The 16,086-nt window shown below is 48.7% G+C and overlaps 1 protein-coding gene across 1 annotated transcript in view; it reads left to right on the forward strand.

Annotated features, from left to right (window-relative positions):
• Positions 1-16,086, forward strand: part of grin2ca (glutamate receptor, ionotropic, N-methyl D-aspartate 2Ca) — a 54,269-nt gene that overhangs the window by 5,552 nt on the left and 32,631 nt on the right. The window contains exon 2 of the mRNA XM_030089945.1: positions 7,986-8,423. Coding sequence (XP_029945805.1) covers positions 7,998-8,423 — 426 coding nt within the window. The 5' untranslated portion in view covers positions 7,986-7,997. The remainder of the gene's footprint in view (positions 1-7,985; positions 8,424-16,086) is intronic.

Genomic DNA, 16,086 nt, shown 5'->3' on the forward strand with positions numbered 1-16,086 from the left:
AGTAACTACAACATTTACCTGGTAATTACGGTTGAACTTCCTGCAAAAGGAAGTGAGGCCTGTTTCCACACTATTACCTGGTAACTACTTATTCGTTACCCAGGAACTGCAAAAATACCTACCTCGAAATTACATAGTTATTAAAGTGGATTTGTACTGTAAAAGGAAGTGAGGTCTGTTTCCATGTTATTACATGGTAATTGCTTATTTGTTACCTAGTAAATAGAAAAATATTTACCTGGAAATTACATAGTTATTAAAGTGGATTTGTACTGTAAAAGGAAGTGAGGTCTGTTCCCATGTTATTACATGGTAATTACTCATTTATTACCCAGTAAATAGAAAAATATTTACCTGGAAATTACATAGTTATTAAAGTGGATTTGTACTGTAAAAGGAAGTGAGGTCTGTTTCCATGTTATTACCTGGTAATTACTCAGTATTTAGCCTGTTACTCGGAAACTTTCACATACCCCACAAACTTGCACCAAAAATGCAGCAAACCCCATCAGTGTCTGTGATACAGTCTCTGAACAGCACACTGTATCTGTCAGGAGATCAGAGTTTCCATCAAAAACCACCATCACCAGCCATCACATTACATGAAGATGAACGCATTATTATTACACTTCCTCACTCCAAACACCTCACTGTGACAGACATGCAAAAACAAGAGAGCTGCCAAAGATAAACATTTTAATCAAATGGAGTTCAACTTCTTATAAAACAATTTACAAAACAGTGCACATTTTTAGCAGTCAGGCACCATTTTTTTTTTTAAGAAACAGAACAGATTTCTTTTGCAAAAAACAAAATACAAAAAACATTGATAAACAATCACTATAAATCAACATTAATAAGCAAACTGCTCCAGTCTTGTGAATTCACATCATCATGTGTTTTCTGCAGACCCGTCTGGTCTACAGGAACCCTTGATCTCCATCATCTCGAATACCAAGGGCCGTCGTCGCCAGGTGTTGTCACGTTGTCCACGTCCAGACTTGTACCTCCCTCGGCGTGATGGAAACGAGGACAGCACAACTGTTCCTTCTTAATGCTCAGGGTTTATTCACTTTAACACCCAAACCCCAAACGTGAGAGCTGAAAACATACAAATATACATATTAATAAGCAGAAACTTACACAATAAACAAATATACACATTGCACAAAACACAAATATCTTTAAACCTTCAAATATACACATGAAACCGACATTACAACCGAAATATCCACCCAAGCCTGGACATGAGACCACAGCCACCCAGCACCAGCTGCAGAGCTCCACACTACCACCACTATAATGATCAATAAAACACCAAGAAAAAGGAAATATACACACCTCACTGACTGCATCACATTGTAATCCATTTGTTTTTGCTCATTTTACATACTTTTTGGAGCGTTTTTTTCTTTCTCCACGTTTGTGTGCACCACTTAATGTGGTCCTACCCGGAACGTTTGCAGAGGGTTAGTTCCGCCACTCGGTGATATTTATATTTAATTAAATTTCGGTTCTACCTCGACTGAGAGAAAGCTTATTTATGGCAGAACGTCTGCAGACACTTGGTGATATGGTGATATTTATATTTAATTAAATTTCGGTTCCTACTCTAATGGGAGAAAGCGTGTTTACGGCAGAACGTTCCGGGTAGGACCACGTTAAGTGATGCACAGATAAACGCAGAGAGAGAAAATAAGAACAAAAAACTCCGTGAAAAGAGCAAAAACAAACGGCTTACCTCCTTTATAATGTGAAGCAGCCAGTGAGGTGTGTATATTTTCGTTTTTCTTGGTGTTTTATTGATCATTATAGTGGTGGTAGTCTGGTGGCTCTGTAGCTGGTGCTGGGTGGCTGTGGTCTCATGTCCAGGCTTGGGTGGATATTTCGGTTGTAATGTCGGTTTCATGTGTATATTTGAAGGTTTAAAGATATTTTTGTTTTGTGCAATGTGTATATTTGTTTATTGTGCAAGTTTCTGCTTATTAATATGTATATTTGTATGTTTTCAGCTCTCACGTTTGGGGTTTGGGTGTTAAAGTGAATAAACCCTGAGCATTAAGAAGGAACAGTTGTGCTGTCCTCGTTTCCATCACGCCGAGGGAGGTACAAGTCTGGACGTGGACAACGTGACAACACCTGGCGACGACGGCCCTTGGTATTCGAGATGATGGAGATCAAGGGTTCCTGTAGACCAGACGGGTCTGCAGAAAACACATGATGATGTGAATTCACAAGACTGGAGCAGTTTGCTTATTAATGTTGATTTATAGTGATTGTTTATCAATGTTTTTTGTATTTTGTTTTTTGCAAAAGAAATCTGTTCTGTTTCTTAAAAAAAAAATGGTGCCTGACTGCTAAAAATGTGCACTGTTTTGTAAATTGTTTTATAAGAAGTTGAACTCCATTTGATTAAAATGTTTATCTTTGGCAGCTCTCTTGTTTTTGCATGTCTGTCACAGTGAGGTGTTTGGAGTGAGGAAGTGTAATAATAATGCGTTCATCTTCATGTAATGTGATGGCTGGTGATGGTGGTTTTTGATGGACACTCTGATCTCCTGACAGATACAGTGTGCTGTTCAGAGACTGTATCACAGACACTGATGGGGTTTGCTGCATTTTTGGTGCAAGTTTGTGGGGTATGTGAAAGTTTCCGAGTAACAGGCTAAATACTGAGTAATTACCAGGTAATAACATGGAAACAGACCTCACTTCCTTTTACAGTACAAATCCACTTTAATAACTATGTAATTTCCAGGTAAATATTTTTCTATTTACTGGGTAATAAATGAGTAATTACCATGTAATAACATGGGAACAGACCTCACTTCCTTTTACAGTACAAATCCACTTTAATAACTATGTAATTTCCAGGTAAATATTTTTCTATTTACTAGGTAACAAATAAGCAATTACCATGTAATAACATGGAAACAGACCTCACTTCCTTTTACAGTACAAATCCACTTTAATAACTATGTAATTTCAAGGTAGGTATTTTTGCAGTTCCTGGGTAACGAATAAGTAGTTACCAGGTAATAGTGTGGAAACAGGCCTCACTTCCTTTTGCAGTAGTCTACAGTTCAACCGTAATTACCAGGTAAATGTTGTAGTTACTGGGAAGTTACCAGGTAAGTAGTAAAAAAACACTTGACTAATAGGGAAATACATAGCGTACACACCTAGCAGTACCAAGTAATACCTAGTAAAAAGTCTACATTTCCCAATGATTACATGGTAATTACTTAGCAATTACTTAGTAAGTACTTGGCAATTACTGACATAGTTGCTATATACATTATAATTACCCAGTAATTAATATTTACTACCAGGTAGTTACTTGGTATTTGCCTGGAATTGGCTTGGTAATTACTCTAAAAGTAATAGGTAATTAGCAACAGAGTTACCCTGTAATTACATGATAATTTTACAGTAACTTCTTCTTATTACATGGTACTTACCTTGCAATTACCACGTTAATACATGGTAATTACCGTACTGTAAAAGGAAGTGTTACCAAATTCTCTCCTGAACAGAAAGTGTTCGTATCATCAGCAAACAAAACCATCTTTAAGCTATGACACCTTGAAAAGTTGATTTTTAGACAAAATAAACAGTTTAGGGCCCAACACAGAACCCTGGGTGACGCCAGAAAACCTGCAGAATAAAAATCTCCCAGTTTGAAAAAAGGTTCTCATCCAGTCTGAGACGATCCTCTTGGGATGTGTTTCACTTTTTAATTAAGATATTGTGATTTAGAGTGTTAAAAAGCTTTTTTTGTTTTGTTTTTAGTGTAATCAATATTCGCAGAGCGTGTTTGTTTTCGTGCCAGTAATGCGTAAAGATGGTTTGATCTGAATCCAGGCCGACACTCAAACGCATTCTGAGTTTTTCTCTGAAGGCATTCAGTCTGTTACTAAAGAGAGTTTCTGGTACTTCAGAGAGCTGTGAGGGGAGGCGGTCCGGTCTGGAGCTGGAGAAATTATGCTTGTTCTCAGTTCTACTCAGCAGAATGACTTCTGATATTTATATTTTATTTGAAATGAACCAGTTTGAAATGATAAATGACAAATGAGTTAAAAGCTTGAAGATTACTTCACTGCCATCTTATTAGTGCCGTCCTAATCAGCTGATGTTTTGTTTTTAATCCCCTGGTTGATATTGGTTGATTTTACTGATTTTAGCCTGTTTTGGTTGATGCAGGTTGAGACTGGTTGAGGCTGGCTGAGGCTGGCTGATGCTGGTCTATGCTGGTTGATGTTGGTTGAGGCTGGTTGATGCTGGCTAATGTTGGTCGATGCTGGCTAATGTTGGTTGAGGCTGGATGAGGCTGGCTGATGCTGACTAATGCTGGTTGATGCTGGTTGATGCTGGCTAATGTTGGTTGAGGCTGGTTGATGCTGGCTAATGCTGGTTGATGCTGGTTGATATTGCTTGACTCTCACTGATTTTAGCCGATTTATATTTAGTGTGGTTTATTTCGGCTGATGATTTCTGGTTTTGGTTCATTTTTGCTGATTTTAGCCGGTTTTGGTTGATTGTGGTTTATTTTGCCTGATGTTAGTTGATGTTGGATGATGCTGGCTGATATTTTCTGATGTTGGCTGATGTTGGATGATGCTGGATGATGTTGGATGATGTTGGATGATTTTGGCTGATGGTGGCTAATGTTGGATGATGTTGGCTGATGCTGGCTGTTGTTGAATGATGCTGGATGATGCTGTCTGATATTTTCCGATTTTGGCTGATGTTGGATGAGCCTGGCTGATACGGGCTGATGTTGGATGATGTTGGATGATGTTGGCTGATTTTGGCTGATGTTGGATGATGTTGGATGATGTTGGATGATGTTGGATGATTTTGGCTGATGTTGGATGATGCTGAATAATGTTGGATGATGCTGGATGATGTTGGATGATGCTGGCTGATGCTGGCTGATGCTGGCTGTTGGATGATGTTGGATGATTACAGGTGATGTTTTCCTGACTTCCTCTGAACGGCGTCCTCCGGGGTCCTGAGAGTTAAGCGATGTCTCGGAGTGTAGTTCCGTGTTGAGCAGTGAGGGGGCACTGTGCGCGGCGTATCGATGAGTCACTGTTTGCTTTAACGCTGTGCTTCCGCCGCCTCGCTGCTCGACCTTCATATATCTGCTGATTAAACACAGTGAAGGTCGGAGCCTCTAAGCATTGTGGCCACGTACGGCGGAGACATTAACCCGAAGCGTTCCCCGCTGCAGCGCCTCGCGTCGCCCAGGGGGGAATAATCAATCTGCAGAAGTGATTTATGAGGCAGCTCCTACCTGAGAATCACACGCCTCTGTCATGTGCTCCATCTTTTATTTGGATTTCAGGCACGTGACGGGGCTGGGGAAGCTGAATAAATATTCGAGAGGCGCCTCGGCTGAGCTCTGCATCGCTGCCCAGAGATGTGTTCAGCCTGACGGAGAACACTCCAGACTTCCTGAGTTTGGATTTCTGTTCAACAGACAAACATGATGGGATTTCCCCTGTTTCAGGGCTCATTCCGCCCTTCCTTCAGCCTTTCCTCAATCAAACAGAACAGACTTAAAGACTGTTTCACTGAAGCTTCTTCAAGAGAACGTTATCTGGCAGTGAAAGCTCAGGGAAAAGGTTTAACTTTATATTTAACTGTGATGGACTGGAAACCTGTCCTCAGTCAGGACTAGACCTGGGTTAGGGCTGGATCTGGCTTAAGGTTAGAGTTAGACCTGTGTTAAGGTTAGACCTGGGAAAAGATCAGGGTTAGACATGGGTTATGGTTGGACTAGGGTTAGACCTGGGTTAGAGTTAGTCCAGGGTTAGGGCTGGATCTGGCTTAAGGTTAGAGTTAGACCTGTGTTAAGGTTAGACCTGGGAAAAGATCAGGGTTAGACATGGGTTATGGTTGGACTAGGGTTAGACCTGGGTTAGAGTTAGTCCAGGGTTAGGGCTGGATCTAGCTTGAGGTTAGAGTTAGACCTGGGTTAAGGTTAGACCTGGTTTAGGGTTGGACCTGGTTTAAGGTTAGACGTGGGTTTAGGTTAGAGTTAGACCTGGGTTAGGGTTGGCACTGGGTTAGGGTTGGACCTGGATTTGAGCAGACGGATGGCTCTTGTTCTTGGGTTAAGGTCTTCGGCTTCACCTGGTACCATGAGGCCATGAGGTACTGTGTACTTTTCAGTACTCATGCAAAACTCAGCGTAACGCCAGTGGTTTGTGTGTGTGTGTGTGTGTGTGTGTGTGTGTGTGTGTGTGTGTGTCCATGTGCGAGCACCGCGGCACTGAGCGGCACCCTGGTGCTCGGTGCAGCAGCCAAATCTCTTGATAAGTTGATACACTACAATCAAGCGGCGGGCGGGCCGTGACGCCCGGCAGGGATTACCGAGGGATTACAATATATTCCCCCCGCCGGGACTCCGTCACATGGTGCCTGAGCTCCGTGTGACGGAGCGGCGCTCGGGGACTCCGACTCTTTGACAACGAGCCTCAGTCCGTCTGACAGCTCTGACACACACCGCCGTCTGGCTCTCATGTTAAACCAACACCACCTTTCTCCTCCGTCACCTTCCAGAGGGCGCCAGGCAAAACAATTAAGACTTGTTTGGAAGTAATTAAGACGGCGAGAGCGTCTGGGCGCAGGCCAGGCCGTTAGTGATGCAGCGCCGCACAAAGAGCCAACTGCAGGGTTTCAGTTCCCCGAGCAAACCCGCATTCTTCTGGCTTTTTGAATAATTAAAATGTCAGACTGTGGTGTAGAGAAACTGCCCCGGGGCAGATTATGAATCACAACGACAACACTTTGGATTTTAACTAACCGTCCAGACCACCAGCAGATTAAGACAGAACGCTCCGGGCTACCGAAAAAAACAAGTAACAGCTTCACAAGTGCTGTCACGAGAGAGAGAGGAGAAATCCTCTTGTTCTCCATTTGTTGCATTAAACACTGGATGCCATCTGTTGGGTTGGAGAGCTGAATCCAGCAGCAGCAGGGTGGCAGCTGCCTCCCGAAGCCGCAACAGCCGGCCGCGGCCTGGCGCCGCACGCCCCGCGCTCTAAAAATACCTCTCGGCCCGCGCTAATGGCCTCTAACGCTCTCTTAGTTACGGCAGGCGGAGCGGCGCTTGAGCCCAGATGAAGCTCAAAGGTCACCGATCAGAACTCTGAACAAAAGGCTGCCGCTTGGCGAGCCGGCCGCTTGGCGAGCCGGCCGGGCGGGATTACCCCGAATTATCACAACATATCAGAGAACCGCCAGGGCTGGACTTCACATCTGACAGGTCAACGCTGTATGCTGACATCCCCCTCTGAGCACCTCCTGACCCTCTAACCCCCCTCCCCTCCTCTGAACTGGTTCAGTTCTTACCTCACAGATCCATGTTTTTATGTAAGTATGGATACATGTTCCTCAGGAAACCATGAAATCAAGTGTGGGGTTCCCCAAGGCTCAGTTTTAGGTCCCATTCTTTTTAACCCCTACATGCTTCCTCTAGGGGACGTCATCAGGAGACACGTCATCACTTTCCATAGTTACACTGACGATACTCAGCTGTTCATCAGTTTCCACAGTTACTCTGATGATGCTCAGCTGTTCATGGCCGTGTCTCCTGATGACTCAGGGCCAATAGAAACCCTCTTTAACTGAATCTCAGACATCAAGTCATGGATGTCGGTGAATCTCCTGCAGCTCAACCAGGACAAGACTGAGGTTTCAGTTTTGGGTCCCGGAGGTCAGAGAGAGAACATTTTACCAAAACTACCAGATTTCAAACCACAACAATCTGTTAAAAACCTGGGCCTAATTTTCGACTCTGAGCTGAATTTTATTCCACTTGTTAAAAATATAAAAACAGTCTGTTTTTATCTTCTTAAGAATATAGCCAGAATCGCTGTTTCTCTCTCAGGCCAGCAGGAGGCGCTAATGCAGCTTTTATATCTTGTCGTTTTGACTGACTGACTGATTGACTCTCTGCCTCCCCCTGCAGGCAGTAGCTGAGTGAGATGGGCGTTCGTCTGCGCTGCTGGAGGGACTCCCCCTGGTGGCCGCTGCTGCTGCTGCTGCTGTCCTGCGGCGCCCCCCGCTGCTCAAGCCGGCCGTTCGGGATCCCCTCCCCCTCGGTGAACGTGGCGGTGGTCTTCAGCGGCTCCGCCTACCAGACGGAGATCAAGGGGCGCCTGAGCCGGGAGAACTTCATGGACCTGCCGCTGGAGGTCAACCCCATCACCGTGCTGGTCAACAACACCAACCCGCGGGCGCTGCTCACCCGCATCTGCGACACGCTGTCCACCAACCGCGTCCATGGCGTGGTGTTCGAGGACAACGTCGGTTCTGAGGCCGTGGCGCAGATCCTGGACTTCATCTCCACGCAGACGGCCGTGCCCATCGTGGGGATCAGTGGGGGCTCCGCCGCCGTCCTGCCGTACAAGGTGAGTCCCGGCGGTCCCAACGGGTCCTCGGGTGGCTTGGGGTTCACGGTTCGATCCCCCATTCGGCACGGCCCGGGGGTCGACAGTCTAACCATAGACTGTGAATAAAGTGGAAAGAGCATGTGGCTGAGAACATGAGGCCTACCAGGAAATGTGAAAAATTTGCAATATCACAGTGTCCACCAGGGGGGGGCTCCAAAAAGGCTGAGACTTCATAGACCCCAATTCAAAATGAAACCTCAATAAAACTGGATCGGCTGAGTTTCTACAGTTCAGAGTGGTTTCCATTGCATTTTATCGTCCGGAATACAGATCAGGTGGTCCATCTGAAAATATGTTATTGAATTTTATATACAGCTTTAAAGTTTTCATCATGAGGGGGCGTGGCTACTTGACTGAAATGTGGGCTCTTGAATGATTCACAGATCCTTTCAGTGGCTTGCAGGAGGTTTACATTAAGGAGTCTGACATGAAGATTATGTTCTCCTCTAATTGTTATTTTCCACAGTGACTCAGTGTGTTGACTAGTTTTAGTTAGTTGCTGATTCATTGTAACCATGACTAGTTCATGGATTAACTGCTCAAAAAGATCCTCAAAGGATTTTGTTATCCAGTTTTTTTTCTGTAATTTCTGCATTTATATATAGTATTAACAGTAAATATGATGTGTTGTGTTCACCAAAACAAATAGTTTTTTTCTGAGGTGTTGCGTTTTGAACATGAAGTTTAGAAAACTTTAAACAGCACCGGGTTTTGTTTTCCTGGCTCTTGTCGGTGCTGCTTCGTTTTGGAGCCAGGCTGCTTTGTCCAGCTCTTAATGCAGCCTCAGGCTCGGTCTGGGCTTCGCTCGCTAACCACAGCAGCGAGCCGCAGCGTCACGGCTCGGTTCGGAAATCCACTGGCTGGAGGTGTGGGAGAGAAACCCAGATGGAGGGGAACTCCGCTGCTGGCCGTGCCTGGTGGCCGGGAGGGGGGGGGGGAGCGCTGGCGGCGGCCGGGGGGAAACACCACGGATGGCCGGTTAGCTAGCCCTGCTAGCCGGGACAAAACACCACGAACGGCAGTCGAGAAAGCGCCGCTGAGCGGCGGCCCGGCGGCGCTTCCGTCCATGAACCCTCCAGCCTGTGAATCCCCGAAGAGAGCCAAGATACTGCTAGCTGCCAGCACGGTGGGGCGGCGGATGTTCCCGGCAAATGTATAAACACTGTAAACGTTATTAATGACAACTAAATGATATGAAACACCATGGAAGCAGTTCACAGCAGAACACCACAGTCCTGGGCTCTGTCAGCCCTTGTCGCTCTCAGGCCCCGCCCCCTCGCTGTCTTTTTTTCGTCTCTGGCTCCAAATTTCCAACATGTCAGCCTCCGAGGGAGCCTCATTTGATGATAATAGTAACAAACAGGTGACGTCACGAATGGTACCCACTTGGTGTGAACTCATGTTGATCCCAGTGGAAGAAACAGACCTGCAGGTCAACGAGGGTCAAGAGACACCGCAGCGTTTTCATGTTTCGCATTGACACAGCAACATTTTGACAATGACGTCTGTTTCCATGGAAACAGCAGATGCTGCAGAGAACAATACAGTGTACACATGAACAATGGGAGAACACAGACATTCATATGGACAGAACACCATGCTGGACTGGTGTGATGGTGACTGTCTACTTCAAAACTATCGAGTCCAGGAGAATCTGGACTGGGACCAGGACCAGGAGAATCTGGACTGGGACCAGGGTGGAAACATGAGTTTCCAGAATCTGAGGCTCTCGGCATCATTCTTGTGTAAACAGACAGAAAACGCAACAAAAGTTTTGTTTTCAGGTGAAGAGTTTTGGGTGTGAAGGGGCTGAGAGGAAGTAAGGCATCGTGAGATTGAAACACCCATCCAGACTGATCTCTTCGCCTTTTAACTCATTAGACGTCGCTTTTACCCCACAGTGAGGTGAAACCAGTTCAAGTCATGTTCTCAATTCTAACAAGCAATTCCGCCGGGGCTCCCGGGCTCAGCCGGGGCTCCGGGGCTTCAGCCGCCATGATCCACCAAACAAAGGAAGCGGCACAAAAAGCTCAGCGGCGGAGATCCGCGGTAATCCCGTCAAAATGGCTTATTCTGCTGATGGCATTTCAGAGCTCCAGCAGAGGGACGGCTGCACCGCACACCTGAGAGAACACACACCTGAGAGAACACACACTGCACACTGGAACACCAGGTTCCACCGTCAACACCGGGAGGAAGAGCAGAGCAACTTCATTTGATGAGATGAGAAGATGAAGATGACTCATGTTTACAGTCCTATATCAAATTCTGCTCTATGATCCGGATATCAGAGGAGGAAGATGCCCTATAATCTAAAAAAAGCCGGTGTCTTCTGTTGGTGTGTCTTGGCGTCCTGCCGGCTGACCTCAGCCTCCGTCGGGTCAGGCCTCGGTGTCGGCCGGCGGTCGGAGGCTGGAGGTCATATGGAGCGGCGCGTGAAGCAGCAGCTGCTCCTCTGGGATCCATCCGTCAGAGCGGATCACTGAGTCTGTGTTTCCACACCGGAGGACCTGATGGAGAACACTCAGGATTCAGCGACTCCCCCCCCCTGGAGTGCGAGTACAAACCTTCCTGACGACTGAGAACCGACTGGAGAACCGACGGATGAGATGAAGCCTAATTTAGACCAGGTTCACACTGCAGGCACCACATTCAGACCCAGAACCAGACCCAGACTCAGGCCCAGGCCCGGACCCCGACCCAGACCCAGAGCCAGTCTCTGGACGCTACGTCACCTCCACCAGCCTGACAGTCCACAGCACACAGCACAGTGCAGGCTGCAGGCTGAGGGACCAGCCGATAATGAGTCAGTCAGCCAGACTTTAATTGTGTTTAGCATGTAGCATTTAGCATGTGGCATTTAGCATGTAGCATTTAGCTGGTTCAGTCACGGGTTAAGCTGCTGGTTGGGTTGCTGGTTGAGTTGCTGGTTAAGTCACTAGTTTATCTGCTAGTTAAGTTGCTGGTGTTGCACTAGCTCTCTCTCTCCTCTTCATCTTTCATCAGAACATTACCGTCTGTCTTTCGCCGTCCTCATTAATGTCAAAGAATCTCTTCCTCCCTCTGTTGACGACCTGCTGCTGTCGTAGCTGACGGAGCTGACGTAGCTGATGTAGCTGAGCGGGTTGTACTGCGGAGCTCTCAGGTGAACTGGTTGCAGTACGGACCAGGACCAGCGGACCAGGTCTGGTCCAGATGCTTCCCTCTAAACGCCTTCAGATGAAGTCTATCAAGATGAGAGAGACGGAGCGACGGAGTGGGCGGACGAGCGATCGACTGGGATGTGTTGGATTCAGTGTAACCATTTCCACGTGAGCCTCTGGGTGCCTGTGCCCCCCCAGTCCACCACCCCCCTCCACCCCTCCACCCCCCTCCTCGGAGGGTCTGCTGGTACCCGGTGATTTATGGGCAGCTGTCAGGCGAAGCCAACAAGGCGACGGAGCTCATTCATTTTTCATGGAATCACACGGAGCGGCGGTTTGACGGCTCCCAGAGCGGCGGCGGCGCCGGGCGAGGCCGCGGACCGTTCCTGTCCGGCAGACGATTGGAGGCGTCGGAGCGCACGTGCTCGCCGTCACGTCTCGTGTCAGCGGAGGGGGCGTCGCCGTGGCGACGGGAAGCTCGCAGCGTTGCGGTTCTTCACGTTGAGTCTCTCCTGTTCGCTGCTCGCAACGTTCTGCCGGCTCGGATCGCATCGACTGGGAATTTATTCTGGATCCATATTGAGCCACATTCGCCAGAGACGAGCATTTGTTGGATGAGCGGCGGAGCTGAGAGCTTCCAGTCAGGAAAACACAACAGAGACAAACCAGACTGGTTCTGTTGAGTTCTATCGTCCCCCGAAGAGGACGTCCTGGACGCCTCGTCTCCACCGGAGCGTCAGAGGCTTCAGACCCGCTGAGGCAGAACGGAGAGAGGCGTCCACACACAATCTGAACACACTCTCCGAAAACACTCCGTACACGCTCTGAACACACTCCGAGCACACGAGCACACTCCGTACACACTCATTACCTCGGTAACGTGGTCCAGCGTCTGTACAGGGAGCAAGTCTGTGTGTGTGTGTGTGTGTGTGTGTGTGTGTGTGTGTGTGTGTGTGTGGCCTGCTGATACTTCAGCAGTGGAGGTTTTTATCCATGAGTCATCACTAAGCTCATGTTAGATTATATATTTAATCCCAGACGGTCAATCTTCATAAATATAAACACATCGTCACAAACAGGAAGTGTGTATCAGCCGAACACACCTTCCCCCTCCTCCTCTTCCCCTTCCTCCCCTTCCTCCTCCTCGCTCCAGCCGTCCTGTCGCCGTGTCCGTCCTCCCAGACCAGCACGCCGTCCTCCATTTTCCGTCCCGTCCGCCAGCTCGCCGTCCCTCCACGCCCGGACAAACATAACCAGATTACAGGCAGATTAACCGAAATGCTCTTGACATCGAACCTGGGGGAATCGACGGGGCGAAGCGCTAATCCACCGTGCCGCCGGATGAAAACGCTCAAGGTGGCGTTTCCCTGCCGGAGCCGAGGCGACTCGGACTCCGGAGCGGCTCCGAGGCTCCGGATCCGGATCGGAGCAAAACCGGCCTCCATGCTGCGGATTATTTCAGTCTCTCTCCACCGCGGCCATACGGCGAGCAGTCTGCTGCTCCACACACGTGGCAAACGACCAGGGAGCGGTCCGTACGCTGCCGGTCACCGTGACGACAGCGGCACAGGGCAGGCCGTGCCAGGTCACTTCCTGCTGGGTGGAGGAGGCCGACATATGTCACCGTGAAGAGCCGGGGCCAGGAGTCACTCCTCATGGAGGGTGGAGGGTGGAGGGATGAGGGGGTGGAGGGTGGAGGGATGAAGGGGTGGAGGGGATGGAGTGGGTGGAGGGATGGGGGAGTGGAGGGTGGAGGGATGAAGGGGTGGAGGGATGGGGGATGGGTAAATGGAAGGATGGTAACCAAAGTGATGATAGATGAAGAGATGGAGGGATGGATGGATAGGTGGGTGGATGGAGGGATGATAAATGGATGTTAGAGGGATGGATAGATGGAGGGATGATCAATGGAGGGATGGTTGGATGGATGATGGAAGGATGATAGATGGAGGGATGGAGTGTGATCAATAGACAGACGGGCGGAGAGACTGATGGATGGAGAGAGAGGTGGAGGAATGAGTAGACATAGGGATGGAGGGATGATAGATGGAGGGATAGACGAAGGAAGGATGAATAGATGGGCGGATGGAGGGACAATAGATGGAAGGATGGATGGAGGGAGAGATGTAGGGATGAGTAGATGGAGGGATGATGATAGGTGGGGGGATGGAGGGATGGATGAATGGGCAGATGGAGGAATGATGGAAGGATGTTGGAGGGATAGGATGGATAGGTGGAGGAATGGAAGGATGGGTAAATGGAAGGACGGTAACTGGAGTGATGATAGGTGGGGGGATGGAGGGAGAGGTGGAGGGACGTGTTTCTCTGGACTTCAGTCCCGCGTTGGTCTCAGCAGCTGAAACAGCTCCGACTGGCCTGACGTGAATCGCAGCGCGTTCGGGTTTCATGGTAGTTTTTTGGTCAATAAACAGAAAACAGCAGCTGGAGGCGAAACAGAACTAATGTCACTTCAGACCACCGGGGGGCAGCAGTGAGTCTAACAGAGTCCAGTTTGCCTTCTTCATTTCTGCTGGTTGTTTTTTTTAGTTCCTGTTCAATCAGCAGTTTGGATGCTTAATCCCAGGAGTACAGACCAGTCCTCCTGGGGTTAGCGGTTAGCATGCTAGCTTCACAGGTCTGGAGCGTCACGATGTGATTTCATCAGTTTGAAGCGATCGGAGTTTTAGCCACACCGCAGCTCCGTCACCGCGCTGGACTCTCCTCACCCGCCACTGTTTGCACACAGATCGCTGTTCTCTCCGCTTGTTCTACCGCCGTTCCTGTAATCTCCACCCGAGAGGCTAAGCTCTTCACTCAGCGCCGCTAATCTGCTCTGGGACCGGAGACCATTACTGCAGCTCCGCTTGACAACGCTGCCGAGGCTCAGCGAGGCCAGGCCAGGCCGCCCACCTGCCGCCCAACGCTGCCCAACGCCACCCAACGCCGCCGGAAGCCTCTCATCACCGTCACCCCGTTACAGAGTTACACCGGTAGAGTGACACCGGTAGAGTTACACTGTTACAGTCAGCCGTAACAGTCACACTGTTAGAGTCACACCGTTAGTTAGAGTCACACCGTTACAAAGTCACACCGCTACACCATTACAGTTACAACATTGCAGTTATACCGTCAGAGTTACACCGTGGAGCCAAACAGCTGGCGGCTCCGGCTTCACTGCTTCAAACCTCCAGGCGCCGCCCTGCTGGACCGCCTGCAGGTTTCTGTATTCATGACTGGCACAGCTCCAACCAGGAAAACGCTCTATCCCAGGGTTCTGATCCCTTTAGGACCAGAAGAGCCGTTTCAGTGACTTTCCTCCAGTCCAGCTGATCTGGAGCTATAAAGAACACTGAACCTTTAAATGAGGCGACTGCAGCTCAGGAAGTTTCACAAACAGAAACTAGATCTTATGAAGCATTCCTGAAGTTTTAACTCCAGTTCAGAATGGAGAATATTTTATTACATTGAGCCTGTTTTTGTTCTTTTCAAGCTTTTTGGTTGACAGTTTTGAAATTTTAGCTGTTTCACTTCTTCACTTCTCTTTAAACAGTTTTCTGTTTTTTTCTTTCTGCCATGTTTCCTTTTCTTATCTTAGAAATTGGAGACATTTCAGTTTTTTAAGCTGTTCTATCATTTTTTCTCCATTTCTTGTGGTTTTTGCTGTTTTTCCCAATTTCACTTCAACCTTTTTTGAATCCCTTTGGAACAAAGAGACAAGTTCAATGTTTATTCAGGTTTCATGTGGTGAAGGCTTCATGGAGCCGCTGCAGAGGGACTGAAGGGCCACATGTGGCTCCAGAGCCGCAGGTTGAACACCCCTGGGCTATAATCTGGATGTTAGAGGAGGAAGATGCTCTATAAACCACACTGAAGTGGTTCCTCTGTGTGGAGTTTGCACCTTCTCCGTCTCCTCTTGCTGCTGCAGTCAGTCCAGCATCACTGATTGGATAAAGTCTGTTTACTGTGTCTGGAATCAAAGGCTTCAGTCTGCTGCAGCCTCAGCCAGAATACAGATCAGAGATCAGAGGGTTTCTCTCCTGCCTTTCAATCAGAATGTTAGAACGCTGTACCAGCGTGTTGTGTGCAGATCCGCCTCCCGTCGCACGGCGGCTCTGCTCCGAGCCTCCGGTGCCGCCTCAGGCTGGCCGGGCCAGCCGCTCGCTCCGCCAGCTGCTAATTGAGCTGCAGGGACCGGAGTTTGATCTGAAGGAGCCGAGGGCCGGGAGCTCAACACGCTCACCTGCCGAGAACCGGCCGGCGGCGAGGAGGCGGACCGCCGAGGAACCGGCTTCTCCAGAGCCTCAGTCACTAACCTGCTCTGTGACGGAGCCAGCCGGCCCAGCACGGTCCGATCCAACTGCCAGGACGGCGAGTCGACCAGGCACTGACAATCCCAGGGCAGCGAGTTGATCAGGCACTGACACTCCCAGGATGACGAGACGATCAGGCACTGACACTCCCTGGGCGGCAAGTCGATC

Source organism: Salarias fasciatus, chromosome 4 (assembly GCF_902148845.1).
Source record: "Salarias fasciatus chromosome 4, fSalaFa1.1, whole genome shotgun sequence".
NCBI classification, from domain to species: domain Eukaryota; kingdom Metazoa; phylum Chordata; class Actinopteri; order Blenniiformes; family Blenniidae; genus Salarias; species Salarias fasciatus.